This window comes from Diabrotica undecimpunctata, chromosome 7 (assembly GCF_040954645.1).
Source record: "Diabrotica undecimpunctata isolate CICGRU chromosome 7, icDiaUnde3, whole genome shotgun sequence".
Classification (NCBI taxonomy): Eukaryota; Metazoa; Arthropoda; class Insecta; order Coleoptera; family Chrysomelidae; genus Diabrotica; species Diabrotica undecimpunctata.
The window spans coordinates 15,423,532-15,450,764 of record NC_092809.1 but is presented as its reverse complement, the minus strand read 5'-3'; the positions used below and the strand labels follow the sequence as shown (position 1 = coordinate 15,450,764).

General features: G+C 33.9%; 2 protein-coding genes across 2 annotated transcripts in view; both read right to left on the bottom strand.

The window, feature by feature from the left end:
• LOC140446197 (synaptotagmin-15-like) overlaps positions 1 to 27,233 on the bottom strand; it is a 712,326-nt gene that overhangs the window by 100,596 nt on the left and 584,497 nt on the right. The gene's annotated exons all lie outside the window — the stretch shown is intronic.
• LOC140446196 (aldehyde dehydrogenase, dimeric NADP-preferring-like) overlaps positions 1 to 27,233 on the bottom strand; it is a 47,632-nt gene that overhangs the window by 6,907 nt on the left and 13,492 nt on the right. The window contains exon 2 of the mRNA XM_072538734.1: positions 14,664 to 14,892. Within this exon, the coding sequence (XP_072394835.1) occupies positions 14,664 to 14,892 (229 nt within the window). The remainder of the gene's footprint in view (positions 1 to 14,663; positions 14,893 to 27,233) is intronic.

The following is a 27,233-nucleotide window of genomic DNA, read 5'->3' as shown; positions in this document are numbered from 1 at the left end:
TGTTACAATGTTTAAAATAAAATTTTTCTTGAAATTTTTTGTTTTGTTTTTATCTCTATTTAAATTTTTTTAATCTGGGGTTACAAAGGGCCGTATAAAACGAATTCTATAAAAGTTATCCACTTTTTTGATGCCAAACACATTGATTTTGAAATTTGAAAGCACAATCTTGTCACCAATTTTTTTTAGCATTTAGTACCGTAAAATGGGGTGAAATTGATCCAAAGGGGTAAAATTGATAATTGCAAATGATTGTAAATATTTTAATTTTCCCTGAAATCTAAGAAGCTTAAGAAATGGTTGACAACGTCGCTTTAGTTAATAAACACTAGCGTGAAACCTGTGATTGTTAAGTTAAAGTAGGTCTATTATTTTATGGAAAAAAGCTTGTTTTAATTATGGCTATATTTTTAATAAGTTTCTTTAGCTTCCTAACTTTCCGGTGTCTGAGAAAAACTACAAAAAATGTGCTATTTTAACTAATTATCTTAATAGTTACATGTTCTCTGTCAACATATGTAAACACGCTATATTACAGGGTATCGTAATTTACGCGGGACATTTAAAAATTTACAGTTAGGCTAACTTAATAGGTCTGTCGGGCAAAATCTCCACTGGGGGCGAATTTGATAACATTTTTTCTGAAGAAATCCTCCAGAAAGTTCTTAAGGAAGGATGGTCTTTACGTCGCGCAGCCGAGGAATATAAAATTCTCTATGGAACCCTTAGTAACCGCTATAATGGCTGACGTGAAGAAAAAATGGTAGGCAGACTGTATTTTCAGCGAATGATGAAAAAACCATTATACAACGTGCTGCAGTATGCGACGAGTGGAGAATTCCCCTTGACTTGCGAGATATAAAATATAACCAAAAATGTTTTGAATACCCAGGTTCTTTTTAAAAACAATTTACATGGAATTAACTGGGTATATTCATTACTGAGATGGTATAAAGGAGAAATTACCCAAAAAATGACGACGAATAATAAAAGACCTAGAGCTAATACTTAAAAAAAAAATTTAGTTGCCTACTTCGAGAATCTAAATAGAGAATTAGAAAATATTCCACCTAATAACATATTTAATTACGACGAGACCAATGTACAAGGTAACTCCGCAAATAAGAAAATGATATTTCCACGCGGCACCAAATATCCCGAACGGGTTTGCTGTTACCACCTTCTTCTTCTTAAAGTTCCATCTCCTATCGGAGGTTGGATATCATAACGGCTATGGTCACTTTGTTGGCTGCTGCTCTGAAAAGTTGTAGTGAACTACAGTTAAACCATTCTCTAAGGTTCCTCAGCCAGGAGATGCGTCTTCTTCCTATGCTTCTTCTTCCTTGGATCCCTCCTTGCATAATAATTCTCAGCAGCTCATATTTTTCTCCTCTGGTTATGTGACCCAAATACTCTAGTTTTCTTCTTTTTATGCTGTTCATAATTTCTAACTCCTTATTTAGACGTCGTAGTACCTCAGCATTGGTAATCCTTTGAACCCACTGAATTTTTAATATTCTTCTGTAACACCACATTTCGAACGCTTCTATTTTTCTTATGTGTTGTTTCTTCAATGTCCAAGCTTCCATTCCGTATAGTAAGATAGAAAATATGTAACATCTCAGAGCCCTCAATCTGAGATGCAACTGAAGGTCTCTGTTGGTAAGCATTGTCTTCATTTTCACAAATGCTTGCCTTGCAGTTTCAATTCGGACTTTGATTTCTCTGCTTTGATCATTTTTGTCATCAACCCAGGTTCCCAGATATTTGTATGTCTCTACTTTTTCTATTTGGGTTTGCTCTATCATTAATCTTTCATTTCCATGTTGCGTTTTTGAGACAATCATAAATTTAGTTTTTCTCTTATTTATTTTTAGTCCGTATCTAATGCAGTAATTGTTAATTCTATTTACCAATTCTTGTAGCGATTCCAGGGTGTCTGCCATTATAACGGTGTCATCAGCGAATCTTATGTTATTTACTAATCTTCCGTTTACAGAGATTCCATCACCCAGATCCGCTATCGCTTCCTGGAATATGGCTTCACTGTACACGTTAAACAGTAATGGTGACAGAACACAGCCCTGTCTTACTCCTCTTTTTATATCTATATTTTCGGACTTTTGTTCTTCTATCTTTATATTGGCCTTTTGATTCCAATACAGATTGATAATGATTCGTAGGTCTCGTCTGTTATCACCATATATAATTTATAAAGCAAAAAAAAATGTGGTTACAATGGACTGAAAATGGTCCAAAGTGATCACCTTTCTGTACTGACAGATGCTGCTCTGTAGGTTGTCGATATAACCGCACCCATCATGGATAAAAAAATTCACAGACATTTACGGATTGGTTTACTTTGACCCTTTAACTACATGCAAAACGTCTTGAAGGGCGAAACATCATCATAGGAGATAACCTTTCCCCACATTTTACCGATTAAATGATATCTTTATGCAAACAAAACAATATAGGCTTCATATGTTTGGTCAAAAACTCAATACATTTGACCCAACCGCTTGATGTCTAGTCAGGAAAAAGTGTTGTAGCTCACCAAACTGATGAAACTGAAAGCAATAGTGAAGAAGAGCCACCAAGTGATAACAAAACAGAAAGTAAAACGTCAAACTTCTATGATTCTGACAATACTGACGGGGTTGAATATTTTGCCTATAACAAGAATGACATCAAAGAAGGAGTTTTTCTGTAATTAAAGGTATTGGGAGGAAGAAGAAAGATGCAAGACTATCGCTATGCCAATGAAAAGAACCTAGACATTGTAGTATACGAATCTATGGCTGAAGTAAATAAGACCTTTAAACTATGTAGTTGAATATGATAAATTTTAGGTTGAAGTGAGTGGATATTATTGCGATTTTGCCCTATCCTGAATTCCTTAATTCAACAGAAACAGCTTGTACCTTTAAAAAACGAGTTGATGTAATGGAGATGTAGAATATCACTTTATACTTAATATAAATATGTTTAAAGATGTTTAAAATTATGTTTTTTGGTGTTCTACATTGCAGTAGTAGCCCAACTTTGTTATTCTTTGGTTTAAGCATTTTAAAGTTTACTTTTCACGACCTGTTTTGTAGCGTTTTAAATTTTTTTAACTACGAAATATTTATATGTTAAAAAATTCTAAAGACGCTCCTTTTTGTCTGTTTGCAACAAAGTTAAAATAATCAATATAATACATGTTATGTGTTATTTCGACGAATTTAAAAAACTTGTTTTTGTCGTTGAAAACGATTTGTTTACATTCGAGTCCCCCAAAAGAGGTTCTTAGAAAAAATATTGCAAGTCAGGTACTCAATTTTTCTAAAACGTAATAAAGCTGGAAATATTTCAATGTTTTTTTTGTCGGTTCGTTGCTAAGAACGAATTCAAGAAGGGTAGATTGTTTGTTTAGGTTCTTAGACCACAAGCTAGTTGTGAGATGTGAGGGGAATTTATTTTGGTTGAATTTGTAAAATCTAACGCAAGAGGAGTCAAGCAAGAGATTTTAGAGTAGAAAGATGTTTGGGCGATTTTGAATCGGGAGTCGATTCAATTTCTTTGTGTGTAATGTCTTAAGACCGATTAAGGTGACAATACTCTTTGCATAATGGCAGTTTAGAACAGAGTAATCATCATAAGATTTGTACAGTACACCGGAACTGAAGAAATTTTGGAAAATGATTATATAGGATGTCCCACCAGCTTTGTTGTCGTTTACCTGCTTGATCCAACCCTATCTACGTCAGATCTTCATACCAGCATATGAAAATGGTTTCCTTTTTATTTCAGTAGAGAGTTTTGTCCTTGCAGCTCCAATCCCAGATATAGCAAGTTTTTTCAAAGTTAAGTGGCAAATTTTGTGAATTAAGGTAACAGTTAACATTTTAATTTTTCCAAATTAAATAGACATTATTTTTGATAATTGATAATTGCTTTCATTAAAAGAATTTGTAATATTTGAAGTTTTACATTGTGTTAGAAATCTGCTGTTGTTAAAAAACAATTTTAATTTGATTATGATATAGAAAAGATATTCCATATATAAGGTTAAATTTTAAAATATTTTCATAAACAAGGATATCCTTAATTTTTAATAATCTAATTTGGCCATATTAATAAATAACCTAGGAACCATTTCGAAGATTTTTGTAGCAATCTCTTTTGTAAACAGATAAGCACGTAAGTTTTTGTTAATTTTGTTATTATGTTATTTAGTATGCTTTTTGTGCAATCTGTATTTTTGATAACTGTTCTTTGAGACAAAAATAAACGTTTAATTTGTTTCTCCAACCATTTTGTTTATTTTGGTTTAGAAAATCTCCTAACCCTTTATGTATTTTTTATTTTTAGGATATTTTTCCTAAATCCAGCAAGTTTAGTATTCTTCGAAGCGGCGTTCTTTCCTTTAAAATAGCTAGAAGCCCTTTCTTGTTGTCTTAATTGCCCAGTTGTCCAGGAGATTTACGTAAGTAACCCCTTTGTTTCTTTTTTGTAGCTGCCCAATCCAACCCCCTTGTCATTCACTTACCTACGACCCCAGCTCTCCAGTTAACCCCTGAGTGCCGTTCACAGCAGTAAGGATTGTTTTGATTGCCCTATCTTCGCTTCCATAGTTTCTGTCCCCAATTTTCTACCCCTATGTTCTTACCCTGAGGTAGGCAATATAATTCGTTACAGTTTCATACGGTTACAATTTTTAGAAAATATTATTTTTTTAATGAATATGGCTCTTTGGTTCAGTTTTTTTTAATATCATTGATATCTTTTATTTATTAGGGCGTATTAGCATATTTTTGTTTTTTGTGTGAATTAAATAAATCTGTAGAAAAGTAAATTGTGGTTTAAATTGCACCATTCAGGGGCGAATAAAGAAATAAAGAATAAAGATTTTATTGAATCATATTAGTAATAAATGTGTAGTGAATTTTACAATTTAATATCATATTTTTGAATGAATAATTTTAGAGTTCAATTTCACCCCATTATACGGTACTGGTTTTCCAAAATTTTTAATTTTCTACTACTCAAATATTTCTCTCAAACATGTATTGGTTTTCAGTACTGTAGGTTTTCTGCTCTATAATTTGGATACATCTGTTACTGCACCAGTTTCTTTAAACTTTTCACTAATTTATTGTCAGTAAATCTTGTTATGATCTTAATAGAATAAAAAGACAAAGGGCAAAAAATATACAGGGTGGTCCTTAAGTAATTGTACAAAAAGAAACAGTGGATTCTGCACTTTAAAATATTACGATTTAAGCCAAATTGCTTTAATAAAATGTTAATATTAAGAAAGATACAGGGTGTTAAAGTGCAAAATTAAAATTTTATTTTTAGCTATAACTTTCATGTTTGTAAACATTTATGCATAAAAATTTAAAATTGGGTACTTTTAAATATGAGAAATTATAATTTGATGCACACTTTGATGTAACTGATAGAGGGCGCCACTTATGCCACATATGTGGTATAAATTTGCACTTAACTTTTTTGCTCTTTAAGTTACCTGTATTTGAGATAAAAAATATTCAAGATACATTATTTTAACAAAAAAAAAGGATACTTGTTAATAACCTTAAAACTCAATAGTTTTCGAGATAATCGCATTTTAAAAATCAGCTTCATAATTCTGATCTAAGGCAATTACTCCAGGCAACGAAGAAAAAATCGACAAAAACAATAATACTTCTAAATTTTGGTATAAAATACCTTAAACTAAAGTTAATAATTAACAAAATATTAAATAAAATAAATATTTCAGCAGGATAATTAATAATAGGATTTGACAATATAACAGAATAATAGGATTTTACATCAAACATTTTACGTTTTATCGTAAATTAAAGTCATAATCAAAACATTTTGTTTACAAACCAAATTAAGAAATAGTTAAACTAAATAACCTAACTTTTTCTTAAAGTAAGTGTTCGATATGTCCACCATTTTCTTTAATTTATTTGTCAATATATTCCATAAAAGATCGTCTCCGCCTCATACTAAATAGCATCATTGGTTCTAAAGAAACTGCTGCAGTATTTATTTCTTTCCATAGTTGGTTGCGAATGCTTATGGGATTCTTATAGACACGTTGTTTTAATGCGCCCCATACACCAAAATCAAGCGAATTAAATTCGGGGTTACATGGTGGCTATAATGTATAATTGATGAATATATTATTTTGGATACATATCCAAATTATATGCTATATTGTGGAACCACATCTTATTTGTCGCAGAAGTTAAATAATGTATTAAACTGTGATGTATCTCGTTCACTGGTTACTTATATACACACGGAATAACCTATCGATGACATTACTTATTTATATGACTACGTTACAGCTTACAAGTAAATATAATTACATCTCGAGCAAATGGACTATTATGATTTACTAACGAACTAATATTATGCTGAGCTGAATATTTATAACAATATCGGTTATTAGGACAACGATGATGTTTTTGTAAAAATGCTGAGTCTTTCAGGTTAGATTTGCAGCAAAAGTATTATGAAACAGGACACATATGTATTATTCAATACCTGTGCTCTAGTTTCTATTTGTCCTAATAAAAATGGGTAAATAATTTACGTAATGAACAATAAGTATTCTTTTCGGATTTTTTTATGAATTAAATAATTATGTCAATATTTCACCACATTGCCAAGGAATATGACTACCACGACCAATCCAACGTTCAGAAAAGTTGTATTTAAGTATGTTCTAACTGCCTTCTCTCTAGAATGTGGTGGTGTACCATCTTGCATAAACCACATGTTTTGGGTTTTGAGCATTTTACAATAAAGAAAAAGTAATACAACGCCATTATAGAAACTTAAGAAGCGATAGCAAAGGGAAATTGTAAACATGATGACGACCAACATCTCAATATGGACACGGCACCTAAAGAAGAAGATGAAATATCTTTTCTCCAATAAGACATTTAGCACCCATAACAAAGCATTTTGTGATGTTACAGTATCATCTTTAAGTCGTTTTAATAAGAATAAACTATGAATTATGCGTATCTACAGGTATTCTGTGCTTTACCGCACAAATATCAAACTAAGAATAATTGTACAGCTGACTTATAAAATGCATTTATCTAGAAAACGGTTGAATTTTCAGGTTACTAACAAGTATACCTTTTCTTTGTAAAAATAAAGTATCTTTAATATTTTTTAACACAAATAGAGCTAACTTAAAGAGCAAAAAAGTTAAACGCAAATTTATGCCACACATGCCCTCTATTAGTTACATTAAAGTAAGTATAAAATTATTATTTATCCTACTCAAAAGCTTCCAACTGTAAATTGTTGTCCAAAAATATGTAGAAACGTAAAAGTTATAGCGAAAAATAAAATTTTGAATTTCCACTTTGACACCCTGTATCTTTCTTAATATCAACATTTTATTAAAGCAAGTTGGCTTAAATCGTAATATTTTAAAGTGCAGAATCTACGGTTTCTGTTTGTACAATTACTTAAGGACCACCCTGTATAAAGTAATCTATATGAAATAAAAAAAATCATTGGATTTTTAGAAAGACAGAAGATCTAAAAACAATGTAAATACCACTTAATATTGGCCGCATTACAAAACCCTTACTCACTTAAATTTATAAAAATTGTACAAGCCGTTTCCGAGATAATTGAGGCGTTTAATACTTAAAACTCGCCCTGTAAATTAAGAATATATATCAATCGGTTTTAAAATGTCTTGCGACGTTGTCCGATGCCTAATTTCCATGACACTCTATGATCCCATTGGTCCTCTCTAAGATCTCTTGCGTCTTCTTGGGTCTTCCTCTCTTTCTACGGTTTGGTGGTATCCATTACATAATTATTTTTGGGAGTCTTGAGTTATCTATCCTCTGGACGTGTCCGTACCATATCAGCTGTTTTCTTTCTATGTCTGTTGTTAGAGAGCCGTCAACCCCCATTCGCTGTCTTATCTCATCATTACGTATTCTCTCTCTACATGACACTTTTACTGATCTTCTAAAAGCGTCCATTTCTATTGCCTCCAGTTGTCTTCTGTTGTTTTCGGTTATTCGCCAAGTTTCGGCTCCGTACAATAGACTGCTTTTCATAAGATATTCGTAGATATTGTGTTTTCTTTTTTTTTTTGTATTTCATGACTCCACAGTACCCTGTTTAGACAACATATTGTTTTTCTAGATTGTGTTATTCTTCTCTTTATTTCTTCATCATCTTTCCCCGTTGTGTCAAAAACGATTCCTAGGTATGTGTAATGGTCGCAGGGCATGATGATTTCGTTATTTCCTAATGTGATGTTCGATAGGTCGGTATCTATTGGTAGGTGTTTTGTTTTTTCTGTATTAATTTCTAGTCCCCACTTTCTATATTCTTCTTGTAATTATACTGCTATAACAACCTGGTCATCAGCAAACTGCAATGTATACAAGCAAAAATCAAAGCTTCATTTTAAAAGTATAAGAAAAGACCTTTATTTTTGATTTTAAAAAGGTTTGTAGGTGCTTTTAAACAGATTCTACAATAAATTTAAGTCACGACATTTTTACATTCCAAAATCATTAATAATTTTTGAAATTTCGCATAAAAAGCACTATTTTTTATTTAGTTATAATCACAAGTCTCTTACACAGCAAAACCTATAAAAATCGTGCAACCATTTTCGATATAATTGCGGTGTTTCATACTTAAAACTCACCCTGTAAATTGCGAATGAAGAGAAAAACAAAAGCATTATTTTAAAAGTATTAAAAGGCTATTCTTTTTGTTTTTTAACAAGGTTTGTAGCTGCCTTTGAACGTATTCTATTGTGATTTTAATTAACGACATTTTACACTCCAAAATCACTATTAATTCGCTCATTCAAGTACCAAAGGATAAAAAAAAATTGTCCCAAGAGTGTGCTCTCAAATTTCAAAATCAATGCTTTTGCCATCAAAAAAGTGGATATTTTCTGTGTAATTCGCCATATAGGCACCTACATATCTAGATTTTGTCTAAAAATTTTAGTCAGTTTTAGATTTTATTCTAAAGCTAGTTTGTACTTTGTAATATTCGTATTTTGTAATTTTGTTCCAATAATAAATAACAAATATTTAAATATCATGATGTCGTTTGGTAGGCGAAATTAGACAGAAGAATACTCCATCAAAAGTTCAATAAAAAGAGTCTTTAAAACTGTAGATATAATAATCAATATAATGAAAAACAATTTTTATAAAAATTAGCTCCATTATAACAATACAGAGATAGTTTATATAATGACAGACACACTTCTAACATCGATTGATATTTTAATTTAATATTTTATAAGACTTCTTTCCCAAACTATCATCCCTTAATTTTATCATAAATCAAATATAAAATATTAACAGCGTTTTCTGGTTATAGTCTGTAATAAACGTTTGAGAACAATATAAATATATTTCATTCCAGGAATTTAAAAAATAGAAATTATTTATGACAATTCCCCTTGTACCTTAATAATTAATGGAATGATTCACTTATATAGATATTATTTACATGAAAGAAAACTAGAAAATGCTCATATGTTTATTTTAAAATAATTTTAAAATAATCTTTTTATTAATAGAAACAGGCAAAAAAATGTTTGAATTAATTATCAGGAAGAGCGATATTTATTTCAACTAGAACTAATACAGCTATGAGATATCATATGTCATACAACGAATTTACGATATATAGAAAACGTAAGGTTATATATCGGTTAGCAACGTTTGCTGACATCTTTCGATTTCCAATTTTTCAATATATTGATTAATTATTCCATAAGACGCTTGACAAATGCTGACGTTTACATGTAAACCAAACGGTCTACAAAGCCAAGGCATTCAGGAATCAACTCTCTTCGCTAATACGCCGTAAAAGTAATCTGAGGTTCAAAACAAAGATCAGAGCTGCAAACAGCATTATCCTGCCAACATTAGAGTATGCCTCTGCAACATGGGGACAGACCTGCAAAACAAACAGAAAGAAGATTCAAAGAAAGTCCAAAACTCCATAATCAAAGAAGTGCTGGGAATGCCAAAATAGGTACCGTTAAGGTATGTATATAGTGATTCAAACCAAAAGAAGATCCTAGTAACAATGGACAAGAGAGCATACGACATTTAAACAACCTCAGAAACCATCCCAACAAAATATTAAGAGGTTTAACAGACTATGACAAAAACCTAAGGACGGTGCACAGACCACAGGAGTTGCAGTATATAGAGTGGACCAGCAGGATCTAAAAATACTGAGATAGCTATGCAGCAGTCAACACAAACGGTGAAAGAAGACCCAAAAAAATACTTCAGAACAATATACACGGAGTGTGTGATGGCAATATACACCTGGGAATGCACACACCCCTCACGCACACTTTTTATCATTTAACCAAACATACATATTTAACGGAGTGTATAAGAGTACTATAAATACACTTGGGAATGCACACATCATAGTTAAGGATAAAAAAACACCTTCAGTTATCGCACTAAATTCTCTGTACAAGTTTTACTAAATACCGATGCTTTCACTAAAACTAAATGGATAAGTATAAAAGGTCCATTAGACCTTTTATATAGCCGCTCAGGCGTAGGCCCTTATGGCAGATCACATAGAGACCTATCACGAAACCTGAACATCGAGACCATATGCGTCAAACATGGGCTTGGCGGCCAGACCACTCGGATGACCAGTCGACGAAAAAAACAAGTTTTCATCGACAGTTATCAACTTAGGCGGGTGGCCCTGTGTCCGAAACACACATCTTTTTTAGCGACTTATGTCCCGAAGTTATGCCAGAGTATCTTCTATATAGAATCATAATGTATGTAAATAGGGAGAAAAGCCGATATGTGTGCTAACCCTACAGATAGATGGCCTAAACACAATTATGATAAACAGAGGGTCTTCCATTACCCAAGGCAATCGAAGTAACTTTGAAGATCATAAGCCTCCGCACGTAAGTCACATATTGAGTATGGGTGGAGGAAAAGCCTGGAGGTCAGATAGGGTCAGATAGGTAACAGTGAGGTCAGACCAGTTTGATTTTTGGACATGTGGATGCCACTGTACAATAGTATAGACATGTACTAAGGGGAGGGATTAATCACTATGTATATGTGTGTATGTGTCTTCCTCCCGTTTTTTAATTTTTTATATAAAACTCAGATAAGACCCAGTCATCATAATCTTGGGCTACCAAAACTTGGACGCTACCAAAACATAAGGTATATAGACTACTTTCTAGTAGATTAGTGCTATTGTCATATTAGAACATTTCTCGTGTTCTTTAAACCTTGAACCAAAATGACTGAATGCAATATATATAAATACGCTATAGTTTAAAATATAGTACCAAGAATCTATAAAGAAACAACGAGGTCAAGTATGTAGGGGTAACTCTGGATTCCAAACTTAATTGAAATATCCATATTAACAATATAACCAACAGACAAATGGTTCTAAATATGACAGAAGCCATAAATAGTAGAGGAAGGGCATCTTTAGACGCTACCCTAGGTCTCCCCTGCTGGAATTATACGTTTTGGTTGCAGCCTTAATGGCTATCCTGAGACAAAGCAAACAATAATTGGAGGACGATTTGTGTATTGAGTAGTTACACAAATATCACTGTGATTATACTTCAGGAAGTAATCTTTCAGATTAAGTCAGATATAATTACACCAGAAATAATCTGCACTGAGAAGATTAACACAATTATCCCATTTAGAGAACAAGAAGTCCCAATCATTAATGGGAATATGGTCTACTAAATCATCCAAAACTACCCATTTTACTGAGTTAGAAGTGTTTGGGGAAACAGGTAATTATAACAAATTTTACAATCTAGATCAATATAGAACTGTGTTCCAGGCTTAAGTTTTTGCTCTGATGATCTGAATTGATACATAGATACACACCATCTTTTCAACAATGCAAAACGTAAGCTTGTGCGTTAGAATTGAACAAGAAAACTCTCATTTTTTTTAAAGAGGAGACGCGATGGCGTGTCTTCTCTTTAATATTGCCTTGTAAAAGGCAATCAGACAATTAAATATTAGAATGAATGAAACTATTTTAAACAAATCGACGCAAATTCTTTCATTCGCTGACGATATAATCATAGTGGGCGGAAGTATGAGAGACATGGTGCAGTGTTTTATAAGGCTTGTGGACGCGGCAAGTGAATTAGACCTTGTGGTAAACAAAAAAAAAGCAAATATAGGCTGGTTGCTAAAAGCCTCCGAAATATCCAACACAAAATTCAAATTAACAACCATACCTTTGAGCAAGTCAAATAATTCACATATCTTCGATAGCTTGTAAACTCAACAAATACGACATGCAACGGAATAAAAAGACGCATAGCAATAACAAACAGAACTGTTTACGGTCTCCAGAAACATTTAAAACATAAAACTATAAAACGTGCAGTAAAGCTAAATATATACAAGACCTTAATAAGACCGGTTTTGATATATGGGGCTGAAACTTGGACCTTATCTCAAAATGATAAAAAAGACTTTTTGGTAGTTTTGAGAGAAAAAATCTTAGTAAGGATTTTGGGACCATAAATGAAAATGGACTATGGCGTAGAAGATACAACTTTAAACTATCAGTTATACACCGATCCAGATATTGTGAAATGCGTTAAAGTGCAGAGACTTACATGGGCTAGACACATTGCTAGAATGTCAGATCACGAATACACGAAGAGATTAACATTTTCAAAACCAGAGAGCACAAGAAGTAGAAGACGACCACGAAGGAGATGGATTGATGATGATGATTCTAAGAGTCAGAAGATAGAAGGAAGTTGCCAGAAATGGACAGGAGTAGCGACTTCTTTGTGAGCAGGTCAAGATCCACAACGGATTGTCGAGCCATGTTATGATGATGATGACCTGAATTGACAAAATCCATAATGAAGACTCCAAAGCAAAGCGAACGAACATTTATACAGATAGCCAAGCAGCTATTTTGGCCGTAAAGCCCCACTTGTCAAATCAAAACTGGTCATAAACTGCAAAGAAAAATTTGGGAGTGTAAATTACACTGACTTGAAGGTAAGATGTGAATTTTCTATTTTGATTTTTTTCTAATATTGTAATTTTTCTGTTTAACTTCTTTTTCTTCTTCTTAGCCGTCTGTCGTCCATGTTTGGACATAGGCCTCTCCCAACCCCTTCCATCGGTCTCTATCTTGAGCAACATATTTCCAATTTGTTCCGGCTATTCTTTTAATGTCATCAACCCATCTCATCTGTGGTCTTCCTTTAGTCGTTTACTTTCGTAAGGTTTCCAATGTTATATTGTAGTATTCCAGCGTTGGTATTTTTGTCTAGCAGTGTGGCCCGCGAAGCTCCATTTAAGTATGGCAATTTTTGTTGCTATGTCCTTGACTTTTGTTTTGGATCTTACCCAGCCGTTCCTCTTGTTATCTGACAGTGTTTGTCACTGTCAGATAAACTGTCACAGTCACTGTCACGTTCTGTTTGACACTGATATCGAAATTACTTGTTTTGTCGCTTTTCGGTAACACTATGCAATTGAACACCTTTCTATACATATAGGTACGTTCTTTCAGAATCACTCGTCGTTTATCATAAATGGAAATGACAGAATATTGGGAAAATTTCACTGGCTTGGAAAGTGATGATGATGCTGATTTCTCAGATACAGATAGTATTGCAGATCCCCCTTTTTGTGGATGTGGAACAGTGGATAAAGATGCTGATTCTGAAAATAAGAGTGGGGTGGAATTGGGTGGATTGTGGTTACAGGCGACTGGAATATTTTTTTACGCAGGTGCTCACAGGACATTTGTATTTTAGTGACTACCTCTCTAGGTTCGGAAAGGCTGACACGGATAAATGCCTATAGCACGGACACTCGGACACTGTGATAGATACGATGTTAGAGTGCAACAGATAAATCGTAGAAATAAACAGAATGGAACGAGAGAGAGGTGTAAATTTTGTTACAGTAGGAAAAATGATTAAAACAGTAATTGAAAATAAAGTAGGTTGGACTAGTGTACACAACTTTATCCATGAGTTGATTAATAAAAAGGAGAGAAAGAAAAACAGCTAGACCCACAGCAAAGGTAAAAGGAAAAGATGCTGTAAGGTATCTTAGGAGGTAAAAAAGTCAGATAGACTGTATGAGTTAGACTGTGTTCAAAGGGGTTTCCTTAGAAAAAACAGTTTTTAGGACCAAAAAAAGGAGACATGGGGAAAAGCGACAGGGTGCCTCCTTACGGACCATTTGTGGATAAATGAACGTAGTGCTTCGGAAGTGATTCTATGCTACAGCGACCATTCCGCTTTTGGATCGCTGGATGACAGAGGAGGGTCTGGTTTTGCAGGCAAGCTTTCGGCGTAAGTTCGGCGATGAAAACGCGTTTTAAATTACCTCGGGAACTATCGCCGGGAGTACCAGAACGAATCCTGCACTGTCAGTCAGGCGGCGTCCTAGGCTATTTTTTGAAGATTCCAGACTCCCCTCTATTAGGACGAAAAAACGGTAGTCCTCTAATATTATTAAGTACTGTTATAGTATTGTAAAGTTTTAAGTTAGTAAATTTTTTTAAATAAATTTTAAATTTTTTGTGATTGTAAGTTATAAAAATAATAAATATATATAACCTACCTACAACTGGTCCTAATGTTAGCAATAATGGATAGTTCCATGCCCCAATAACTAATACAACTCCATAAGGATCACTGTAAATAAAAACACCATCAAGAAAATTAATAAGCCTCTTTTCTGGTTTAAAAGGCTTAGCCCATTCGTTTAGGTCCATCAACGTGTGTCTTAAATCGTTAGCTACGAGTTCTATTTCGCATACTTCAGATTCCATTTTATGTTTACGTAAATCCTAAAAACAATTTAATGTAAAGCAAAGTATTAAATAAATAGCAATACTTACCAATTAATTGTATATCGCTAAATTTAAAATTTTAATTAATATTTGCAAAATATTTGCAATAGTTGATTTAATTGTACACAGACAGAACAAAATAATTCTAAAACAAAAACCTTAACACCTTTAATCATATCGCTAATACTATTTAACTACAACTTTAAAATAAGTACCAAACATCTCAAAATTTAAGTATAGCATTATGTCTAAACTAGTGAGATATATGAAAAATATTGTGAGATTAAGTTAGGGATCAAAAAACGAAGTAACATCCTATCGCTACCTACTCTACAGAAACTTGGGCTGACTCACAACGTATAATGGTCTTTGAAATGTGGGTCTGTCGTAGAATGAATCGCATGGCTTGGACAGCATGTCGCATAAATCTCAAAAATTAACCGAACTCGACCATTATATTGCCAAATATATAAGCCAAATTATATTGAGATACTTTAATACGTATCCAGACAACTGAAAGGAATGGAGAGAATGGACCATTTCGATGGCCAGACCAAATAAAGACCACCATCGGTTACTCTCTCCCTCTCACTTTCGGAGAAAGAAGAATGGAAAGCAACCATACATTGATGGCATAACTTCTCCACAACCTTTCCAAAGGTGAGGAATAGAACAAGAGAAAATTAATTAAGTAACACCAGCAGAACAGGTAGTTCCAAGGCTCTCATCACAGAGGATGATTGAAAAGTAAAGCCAGCAACCTTTCCCGTAAAAAAAATAATATATAATCGATCACAAAGCCTCGAATCTAGGAGAGAAACATTTAAAGACTTTGGCAAGGAAAAGAACTACGACAAGTAATACCGAACTAAGATACTAATAGAAATGACTTCTCACAAGATCCATATATGCGCAGTATCGGAAACTACTAAGACAGCACAACAAATCCAAATACGAAAATGTAAGCGAAAAGGGCAAAGGTGATCGGGCAAGTTTAAGAGTGGGTATTTTCCTGCACAAAAAAAAAACATAGCAGATATCGAATATAACAGCCACATAATCTTAAAACTAACCCTAACTTCCGGAAAACAGCAAATTCCATATTATTAGTTTATGTTACATACATAAGAACACCGAAAGTTAAAACTAAAGATTTTTATAATAATCTGAAAGATGTAATGGAGAGGATACAGATAATTGGAAAATAATGATTCTTGGAGAACATAACGCAAGATGTAATGTGAGCATAGGCAATAAGAAACAGCGACTTAACGATCTAGACACATTAAATTAAGATCTCATTGACTTTTGCGCTCATAATCATATAAGAAGAAACTTTTTTTCCCAAACACACGAACACTTGGTGGAATATACAGTCAACGATAGACACTAAATAACAACAAATAGAGAAATAATATCAAGACAAATGGGGAAAATTTATATAAAAATTACCATTAATTAAGAAAAAACCACCCAAATACTCTAAAAACTAAACAAAGAGTAGCTCTAGAGGACCAAACAATAAAAAGTTTAACAAAAACGCTTGAGAGACAAGAAAAGAGAAAAATTTGAGAAAAACTTGGTAACATGCAGAAACAATGTAAATGAAATGTAAGTAAACGTTCAGTGTATAAGCTGCTAAACAAAGGATAGAAGTCAAATGTAGTTGCAAAAATATCAAAGCCATATTTAAAACCCAAATCGGACATTTGACCTACGAGAAGAGGACAGCATACCTATAATACTGTAGCTAGAAACAAAAATACCTTCCATCAATGCAAGGATATAGGAAATAGGACCAATTATAACATAAGAAGCATAGAAAGAAACTATTGGACGTTACTCAATAAAGGCATGAACACGGCCATAAAGATTGCAAAGAAAAGTTAAATTGTAGAAAAAACTTAAAAATGAATATAAAAATCTAGACAAAATAGAAACAGATCAATGGGTAATGGGTATATGTTACCCATATAAAAGAATTTTATAACGCTGTGAGTATTGGAACTACGGAAGCAAAAGAGGAAGAAGAAGAAAGTGATGGTGATGAAAACATGGTAATCACGAAAAGAGAGATCAGCGGTAGCATACTGAGAGGTATTTTTTGAAGACATTTTAAACAGCAACGTATAAGACCAGCAGAGGACCAGCATTACAATACCAATGGAAAAAAATATATAATGGAAACAGTGAAATTCTTGCCATTTACCCTAAAGATATCCTACTGAATACAATTTTTAAACTTTTAATCTTAAAGGAAAGTTGTGGGAAAGCTTTAAAATGTATATGTGCGTTGTAGATCTGAATTAAGTCTTAGACTAAGTTACATTGGAAAATGTGTTAAAAGTACTATAAAACTAGTCCAACTGAACTGTAAAGATAATTAAAGATATTAACACTAAACAAAAAAAAATTAGACGAGAATATACTAATTTGGAAAGTAGACATCAATTCGAGAATTTATCGAGATAAACCTTAAGTCCACTACTTTATAATTCAATAAAGCCAAATTATCTTTTAGAATTATTTTATTACTGCCTTTTTTACTTCAACAATAATGTAACTGTCAAGGATACATTTTAAAACTATTTTTTTAATACACTTTTTAAAGTAATTGTCTACTACTTAATATAAAATCATATTCAAAAATACTTTTTAATTTATTCTGTGGATAATATCGTTTTGCGCTTTGTTTTATTAAAGTATTTAAATTAGTTCTACATCTTAACATGACTTTATAAATCGCTATATTGCTGGTGTTTTTAATACTAAAATATTGGTATAGCTGCAATAAAAACAAACTCCTCAAAATACATATAACTTTAACATTTAACTGTATAGTTTACCTGTCCACATCCAATAATTTATTACAATCGTTAACCTCTGTTCACAACACTGACTTTCGAATAAGCTTCGAAACATTTCGATCCAGTCCAGCTACAAGTCTCTATTGTGAATCTCATGAACTCCCCATTTATCTTCAGACAGCAACTACTTTTATTTTATGCTAGCAGAATATAATCAAATCCGACTAACCCTGTATTTAATCTTCTGACTTCGCCAAGACCTGGACTCGTAAACTCGTCCAGATGTATACTTTCAATTCCACAGATCCTACAACCCTTGTGCCAAAACACAAAATTATCTTAAACACTTACACCTATAAAATCAGAATCCCCGCCATAGTCCAGAACACCTCTTTTTATAAACACTTCACGCTGTAAATTTAATAAGCAACAAACAAATAATATACTCAGTGACATTAGAAGTGTTACACCCAGAAGGAATAATTTCTTGAACTTAATTTTTTGGCAACATAATGACTACATTTAAAACATGCTATGATAACAATACCAAAGTTTTATCTTTCCTACTTTTTATAAAAATAAAGTTTTATCTTTAAATTTTTTTGTGAAAAGACCCATTTGTGAAAACCGGTTCGTATAGAAATTTTTAGTTATTATTCCTCAGTATAATTGTATTCAGTGTAAGGAAATGCCTCGAGTTCGAAGACACCAAAATTACCACCCTGTTAGCGATTTTGACAGGGGTACAATTATTGCGTATAAACCGTATTCATTTTACAAATTCCCAATTGTCAATATAAGCACGTGAAAGCCAAACAGGGTCGTACTGATGTGTATCATATGATTTTTAAAAATATTTACTTTTGAAACTGTTAGTGTAAGAATTTCTTGAAATTTAATCATTATATCATAATTAAACGAAACTCTAAAAAATAACACGACCAGTAAATAACTTAACAATAACTATAACATAAATATAACACGATATATTAACTTAAAAATCAACACGATACAATTTGAATTTAAAATGCTGGCAAGTTTGGATCTGTAACATGAGAATCTGTCTGGTAATAAATTATATTTAATAGCCTCTAGACGAATAAGACGGCGAATATCAACACGTGCTCATATTTACAGTTGGGAATTTGCTAAATGAATGTACTATAGAGATATGGGTTTGTCATATCGCAAAGTTGACCGTCGTATTAATTGTACGGCAATAACTGTTATGCGTGTCTGGTTTGTGTGGACAAACGAAGGTAGAGGAACAAGAAGAAGCCCAACTGGTCAACCGAGGCGTACCACAGAGCGTTAAGATAGGCGCTTTAGATAACTGGCTCTGCGATACCGTTTTGCTACTACGCGTCAAATTGCTGACCAATGGTTTGGAGTAGTAGGTAGACCTGTTAGTATGCGTACATTATACCGTCGCATTAGAGCCTTTGGACTGGTTTCATTCCGCCCACGACTAGTGCTTCCGTTGACTGTGGACCATTGTTATCAACGTTTGAATTGGTGCAGAGAACGGCAGCATTGGGTGGCAGAATGGCGTAATATACACTCTCGATCATAAAATCCGGGTCATCTTGAAAATTTTAAGTTTCTTAAATATTTTTGCCTCTGGTGCAGTAATAACCTTTTTTTTTGGCTAATGTATTTTTTATTTGTCATTAATGTTTGTTTTGAAAAAAAAAATGGTTTTTTATTGCTTTTATTGAAAAAAACAGAAAACAAATCAAATTGTTGATAAAACAGACATACGAAAAAAAATGGAAAATACAGAACGTGGTAAAAAATCAGTGAAATTTCAATGACCAATATCGTGTATTGCCTCTCCTTGCTCTAATAACCTCTTGCAGACGACGGGGCATACTCTCAATTTTTCTCCGGATTACATGTTGTGGTATGTTATTCCACTTTCTCACTAACAGATCCTTAAGCTCCTGTGCGTTGTTAGGAGGATGTGTATGGGTTTGAATACGTTTTTTCAAATCGTTCTATAGCTGTTCGATGGGATTTAGGTCCGGAGATCTAGCTGGCCAGGGTACCCTCGTAATTCCAACTTCGTCCAAGTATTACATACTGATCCTGGCAACGTGCTGTCGCACGTTGTTCTGCATAAAAACGGCGTTTTCTCCAAGCCCTGCCATTTTGGGCATAACATGTTCTTCCGGAATCTCCGTAATGTACCTTCGTGCAGTTAGGGACCCATTTTCGATGAAGGGTAATTCTGTGTGGAAGTTGGAAGATATACCTCCCCAAGCCATGACCGAGCCTCCACCAAATGGCATTCTTGGAGCAATGCAAGCTTGTGAAAATCGTTCGCCGGTTCTCCTCCAAACTCTTACACGACCATCGGATCCAGTTAGGCAGAAACGGGATTCATCTGAGAATAACACTTTGCTACAATCGTTAATTCCCCAATGCGCGTATTGTCGAGCAAAAGCTAGTCGTGCAACTCGAGGCACCCGGCGAAGTGGCGGTCCTCTAGCCATTACCCGAGAAGATAGTCCAGAAGAACGAAGTCTTCTTCTGACTGTTACAACACTAAAATTGCGATTTCGTACTTCCTCTAGACGATTTTGATGCATAACCGCAGTTGAAGTCCGGTTTCGTAAAGCCTGAAACACAAGGTAACGGTCATCTAGTGCCTTGGTCGTTCTTCTCCGTCCAGAGACAGGTCGCCTGGTTAGCAAACTTGCCTCCTGAAAGCGTTGAAGCACTCGTTGAACCGTAGAAAGGCTTACGCCAACAGTTCTTGCGACTTGCCGTTGAGTGTGACCGTCTTCCACAAGTGCAACAATTTGTGCCGTTTCAACAACAGTCAAAGGCATTTTTGTCAAAAAATAAACACCAATAATGACACTAATAAACACAAATGGTGGCAATAATAAACGTTTGTCCGTTGCATTTGAACAGAAAGTCGAAGGACAAACGAGACATTTCAAACAAGCTGAGTTACAGGTAGCGTTCATTTTGGGAAGTGTGCACTTCACCGCGAAATCGGCACTATTGGAATTCTTTGTTACAAAGGAAACCGCAACAATTCTCAGAAACATGCATTCGTTTGTATTTGTGTTATTATTTACGATACAGCTCGCTAAAAATGAAATATCGGTGATTTTCAAGGTGACCCAGATTTTATGATCGCGAGTGTAGCATTCAGTGATGAATCACGATTCTGTTTAGGAATGCATGATGGATAGCATGGTAAGACGCCGCCGTGGAGAACGACGAGATACTGGGTTTGCTGTTGAGAGGCATGTACCCAGGACAGTTGGAGTAATGGTTTGGGGGGCTATTGCCTATGGTGGCCGATCACCACTTGTATTTATTCGAGGCAATATGCCAGCTGCGCGTTATGATGATGACATCGTACAAACCGCTTTACTGCCTTATCTTGACGGCCGTCAAGACGTCCTTTTTCAGCGACAACTCGCGTCCCCATATTGCTCGTCAAACTATGGACTTTCTCCAAGAAGCTGGCGTTAATGTTTTGTTGTAGCCGTCCCGTGCTCCGGATTTAAAGCCTATCGAACATGTATGGGATATGATGGGAAGGAGACTGTCCACTTTGCACTTTCCTCCACAGACTCTGGCACAGTTAATACATAAGGTTTAAGTTGTTTCAAGATACTGTGAATACAACCCACTATGAATTGGCTGTTCTCGCACTATAGTTGACACAGTATTAGGACAATACTGAATATCCATGTAGCGTGTTTTCAGGAGAACTCTTTAGTATTTCAGAAGCACTGGAGTTCCCTTTTGACAATCAGCAAAGTGTAGCTCTGTGTACCGATTCCTTATCCGCAATTCATTCGTGAAAAAATATTTTCAATCAACATCACCTAGTGCAAAAAATACTAGAATCGATCCATCTCCACACTTCCCGAGGGACTTCAATAACATTAATGCATTCAAGGAAATGAGATGGCTGACAGCGCTGCCAAAGAAAAATCTATATCCAACTTATTCATCTACAATATACAGCTCTAAGAAGATATAAAATCAAAATTGAAAAGGAATATCCAAGGCAAGTGGCAGGAACTTTGGATCACCAAAGAGACAAACCTCAAAGAAATACAACCTAATGTTAACAGCCAGTTATCCCTAGCATCCCTCAACAGAAAAGAAAAGATAGCAATACGAAGATTGAGGATAAGACACACACGTTTGACACACGGTAATCTTATGTCCTCTACAGATCAACAGTTATGCACCCAATGCAACCATATTCCTATTACCGTCTAACACATCCTCACAAAATGTCAACACTACCAGGCCACTCGTATTGCCAACAATATAACTCACAGTTTAAAATAACATCTGAACTGTTCAAGCCGACTCCAGAGCCTATTAGACTTCATAAAGACTACACAGTTTAGTTTTGTTTAACAAACTATGATTTACGTAATACTGTTATTATTTACTCTTTAGAGTGTTGTGATTGGTCGAAACAGGTGTAGTAGGATTTGGAAGTAAGTATGAAAGAAGCTGGAGGTTTTAGGCACAGAACGAACATAATGACATCTAAAAAATTGCACAGACTACCTAAAAACAAAGATAGTTCAAAATATGTAAAAAAAGGGGAGTTAGCGGATATTGGAATTATACGACTCATTTAAACAAATAAAACAACTTAAACGAAGGATAGTGATCGGTCAAATATTCGGTTAACTGCCCTGTCTTTTAATTATTATTATTAAATAATAATAAATACAGGAAAGGATATTATAAAAAATGAGTTTGAATTCGTATCAAGTAATTTAAATACTATTAGTTGTCTTAACAGTATTTGTTAGTAGAAAGTGATTTTAATAGTCGAGTTATGTAAAAGGTTTAGCAGCATTAACATTTTATCTTAGAATTACGCAATCAATATTTAGTTTAAACATAATATACAAATACTAGTTTGCTGGTTTTATCAGGAGAAAGTCTACACAAAAATAGTTAATAGTTGAAATGACAGCAAAATGTAAACATAAATTTTCATTTAGTAAAGGTAATAAAATGGTCATAAATGTTTAATTATTTAGGTAAATAGATTATAAAGATATATACAGGATGGTCGAATGAAACAGAGGCAGGGGCATTATCAGAAAATACAGAAACATTTTTAAAAAACCTAGCGACAGGTAACTTTTGATTAACCGATTAACGCCCAAATTATTTTTTTGGAAAAAGCTTGGGTTCGTTCGGAAAAATATTCCCATTAGATTTTTTTGCATAATCAATTTCATAAGATATTCCAAAATAAGTTTAAGAGGTCATACAAGCGAAAAGTTGTTCAGATTTTATTTAACAATTTCTTGTTGAAATTGTAACAATCCTTTTTTTTTTATTTACCAAAAATCTGAACCCCGCAAAAAATTTAAATAAATAAAAAAAAAATTGCTCAGATAATTTTGAACAAAAATGTGTATTAGCACTCTTTGTGTAGAACGAACCGTTTCACCATGGGGTATTTGTGGCAAAAAGGCGGTCATAAGTAGATTTTCTAAAATTCATCAAATAATACACGCAATGAATATTTCACAAAGTTCAAAAGCCGGTTCATACAGGGGGCGCTCGCTTTCCCGCTTTTTATTAGCGCTCTCGTCTAGGAGTCAGTCGAAAACCAGAATGGAGAACTAAAGAATTATGAGCTGATGTACCTGTCAAGATCGACATCGACATCTAGTGGACAAAAACAAACTAGGGCAATATAAAGAGATATACAAAGACCTACTAAAAGAACAACTTACCCAAAAATTAGACAGTGATGATAAATATATAGACGAAATAGACAACATATTTATAGCAACGATAATTACATCAGGAAAAGAAATAGCAAAAAAGGATCTAAAAAAGAACAACTATATATCAACAAAAACAAAAAAGATTATGTATAAAAGAAGGAAGATGAACGAAGAAGGCAAAAGGAAATCTATAGAATATGTAGGAATCAATAAAACAATAAGCAGAATGATAACAGAAAATAAGAGAAAAGAACAAGAAATAAAAATAGAAGAAGTAATACAGAACAACAAAAATAGAAAATGCTTAAGACCGAAATTAGGTAAGTATGAAATAAACAAAATAAAAGATGTAAACGGAGTAGATGACATCATAAAACGTTAAAGATGACATCATAAATATTATCCATTATTTCTACTCAGAATTATATAAAACAAAAAAGGAACCACCAGAAGAAATTAAAAACCAACTTAAGCAAATCAGAAATAAAGAAGGCATTAAAAGAAATGAAAAACAACAAATCGCCGGGAAAAGATGAAATAACTGCAGAGATGCTGAAATATGGTGAAAAAGTGTTAATTAATACTCTGCATTTCCTTTTTAACAAGATATTAAAAGAATCCCAAACAACTAAAAGGAATCCGTAACCATTATCCTACACAAGAGAGGGGATAAGGCAGATTTAAAAAACTATTGTCCTTTAACACTCCTCAATGTAATGTATAAACTCCTAACAAAAATTTTAACCAATAGACTGACGAAAAAAATCGACGGATACGTTCGCTAGTTTTAGAAAGGGATTCAGTACAAGTGACCATTTACTAAGTATGAAAATACTCAGTAAATGGATGAATACCACATTCCTCTATATATAGCGTTCATAGATTTCGAAAAGGCTTTCGACTGTGTCGAATATTGGGCAGTGAAAAGTTCTTTGATCAACAGCAGAATTGACCACAGATATACGGAACTAATAGCCAATATATATAAGGAAGCCAAAACAACAATTAAAGTATATAAAGGAACAAAATCAATACAAATAAATAGAGGCGTGAGACAGGGTGACACAATATCGCCGAAAGTTTTCAATCAGGCTTTGGAAGATATTTTTAAAAGATTAGAATGGGAAGAAAACGGTATAAAAATTTATGGACAACGCTTGAACCATCTAAGGTACGCTGATGACATCGCATTGATAACCGATAAAAAAGAAGAATTATTTGAAATGATGAAAGAACTGGACGTAAAAGCTGGAAAGATAGACCTTAATATGAATTACAGCAAGACCAAAATCATAACAAATACAGATGAAGATATTAATGAGGATCGGACAAGGTGAAATAGAACAAGTTCAGGATTATATATATCTGGGTCAAACTATAAAATTTAACAAAGAAAACCAAACAGCAGAGATAAAAAGACGAGTTAGACTGGCATGGGCGGCATTTGGCAAACTAAGCTGCATTCTTAAAAACAAAAGATATTCACAGCATCTTAAGACCAAAGTATACAATCAATGTGTACTCCCTGTTCTCACTTATGGTTCCCAAACGTGGACATTTACAAAAGCAAACATGGACAAAATCATAAAAACCCAAAGAGCAACAGAAAGATAAATGTTGCAAATAATACTAATGGATAAAAAGAGAAACGAGTGGATAAGAGAGAAAACAAAAGTGAGGGACGTTAGACAAGAAGTTGCAAAATTGAAATGGAGATTTGCCGGACACAATATATAATAAGACAAAAAGAAGACCGATGGAACAAAATTCTTAGAAGTTGGAGACCTTGGGAATATAAACGAAGCAGAAGAAGGCCCCAAATGAGATGGACAGATGATATCAAGAAGCACGTGGGCTCTAGGTGGATGACTGTAGCGACACACAGAGAAGAATGGAAAAGGATCGGGGAGGCCTATGTCCAAAGATGGACCGAAGAAGTCTAATTAGATAGATAGATAGATAGTACCTGTTCAGAAGTTAACTCTTACTGCGTGTGTAAACGTGGCACTTCAGAGAATAAAGATCCTTCAAAGATCATTAAAGAAATCTACACTAGTTACTCTTTGCTACAAGAGACAAAAAAGAGTGGTACCCAGATGATGACAAAATAACTGTTACAGAGATCAGTTTTAATATTGAACTTCAAGCTTTGCTGGATCACACGATTTTGCGCTTCATCCAATATTTAAAAGAAGTCCTAGATACGTTAACTGACACTGAAAAGCAGCACCTACTTTTGATATCAAAATGGAGATGTGATTGATCTCACCAAACTCCATTTAAGCAAAAATTTCAAAATGTCCCAGATGATGATTCAAATATATTTATGAGCTCGATTTTTCCGGTGAGGTTAGCTATTTCTATTCATGGTGGAATAATAAAAATCATTTGACAGAATCCTGTTTCTTCTTCGGGGAGATTTTGCAGATCTATCCGAGCTCGATTTGTACATGAAACAAAAGATGTCACCAAGGAAGAAATAGAATACATCGAAAATCAAGTCAAAGATCTGAAAGAAACAGTGATCTGACAGTGGTAGACGGAAAGGTCTGCAACTCCGCTGCCGACACTGCATCAACTATACGATGTAATATATGCGGTCACACATCAAAAGTCTTAAATAAATTTGAAAAATGTGCCGTAAAAAAGAACCTCTATAAAGTTTGCGCTCTCAGTACGCCATGCCAGAATACGTTTTTTCGAGTTATTATTGCATTTAGCATATAAAGATCCCATAAAAAAGTGTCAAGCCCTCACACCAGAAGACAAAAAGATTATAAAGAAACAAAAAAAAGATACAGAGATGGTTTAGAGCTGAAATGGCTTTACTTGTTGATGTTCCTAAAGTTGGCTATCGATGGGAATGCGACTAGGAGGTTTTTTCAAAACATAGAATGCTCTTCTCACATCATAGGCATTAACTAGGAATTAATTAATAGGTTTAAAGTAATTCTTAAGGTAATATCAAGTGGTCATGAGATTGATCACTAAAAATTATACCCAAACTAAATTTTAAAATGTACGGCTGGCATCCAATGTCGCCTACAGTTCACAAAGGCGCAGCTGATCGAACAGGCCATTCTGCCAATAGAGCATTTAACCAAGGAGGCCGCTGAATCACGTAATAAGTATTTTTGCAAATATCGGGTGAACTTTGCACGAAAATTTTCGAGAACTGAGTGTAACAGAGACATTTTCTTCTTTTTCTTCTTCTTGTTCTTTTTATATAGACATGTCTCTGTCTGTTTTTCAATGTGCCTCCAGTAAGTTGTCGTTCCATCGTTTTCGTGGTCTTCCTACTGAATCGTCTTCCTATTGGGGAACATTCTCATGCCGTCTTTACTACTCTATTTGTTTTCATTCGGCTTATATGATCGTTCCATTCTACTCTTCTATTTCTTACCCAGTTCTTAATGTTCTCACCTTGCATCTACGTCGTATATCTGTACTTCTAGCTCTGTCCCATAATGTATTACCATCAATTTTGGTTTACCACCCAACAAACAAAGGTTGCATGACTCATAATTATCATCCACTTCTGTAAAAAGTTCCATAAACTATTATTTTTTTTATTTGACACTGGTGACATTTTTAAAATGTATAAGAATAAAAATTATTGAATGGATACAAATACGATGAGTTCACAAATTCAATAAACTGAAACCCTAAATACCCTTTTCATTTTCTTCAAATAATATTTGTTTGTGCACAAATATTACACTAAACTAGAGATGTTCATATTCCTTCAAAGACGATATAATATTATCTTTGCCTTTGCATTCCTCATTAG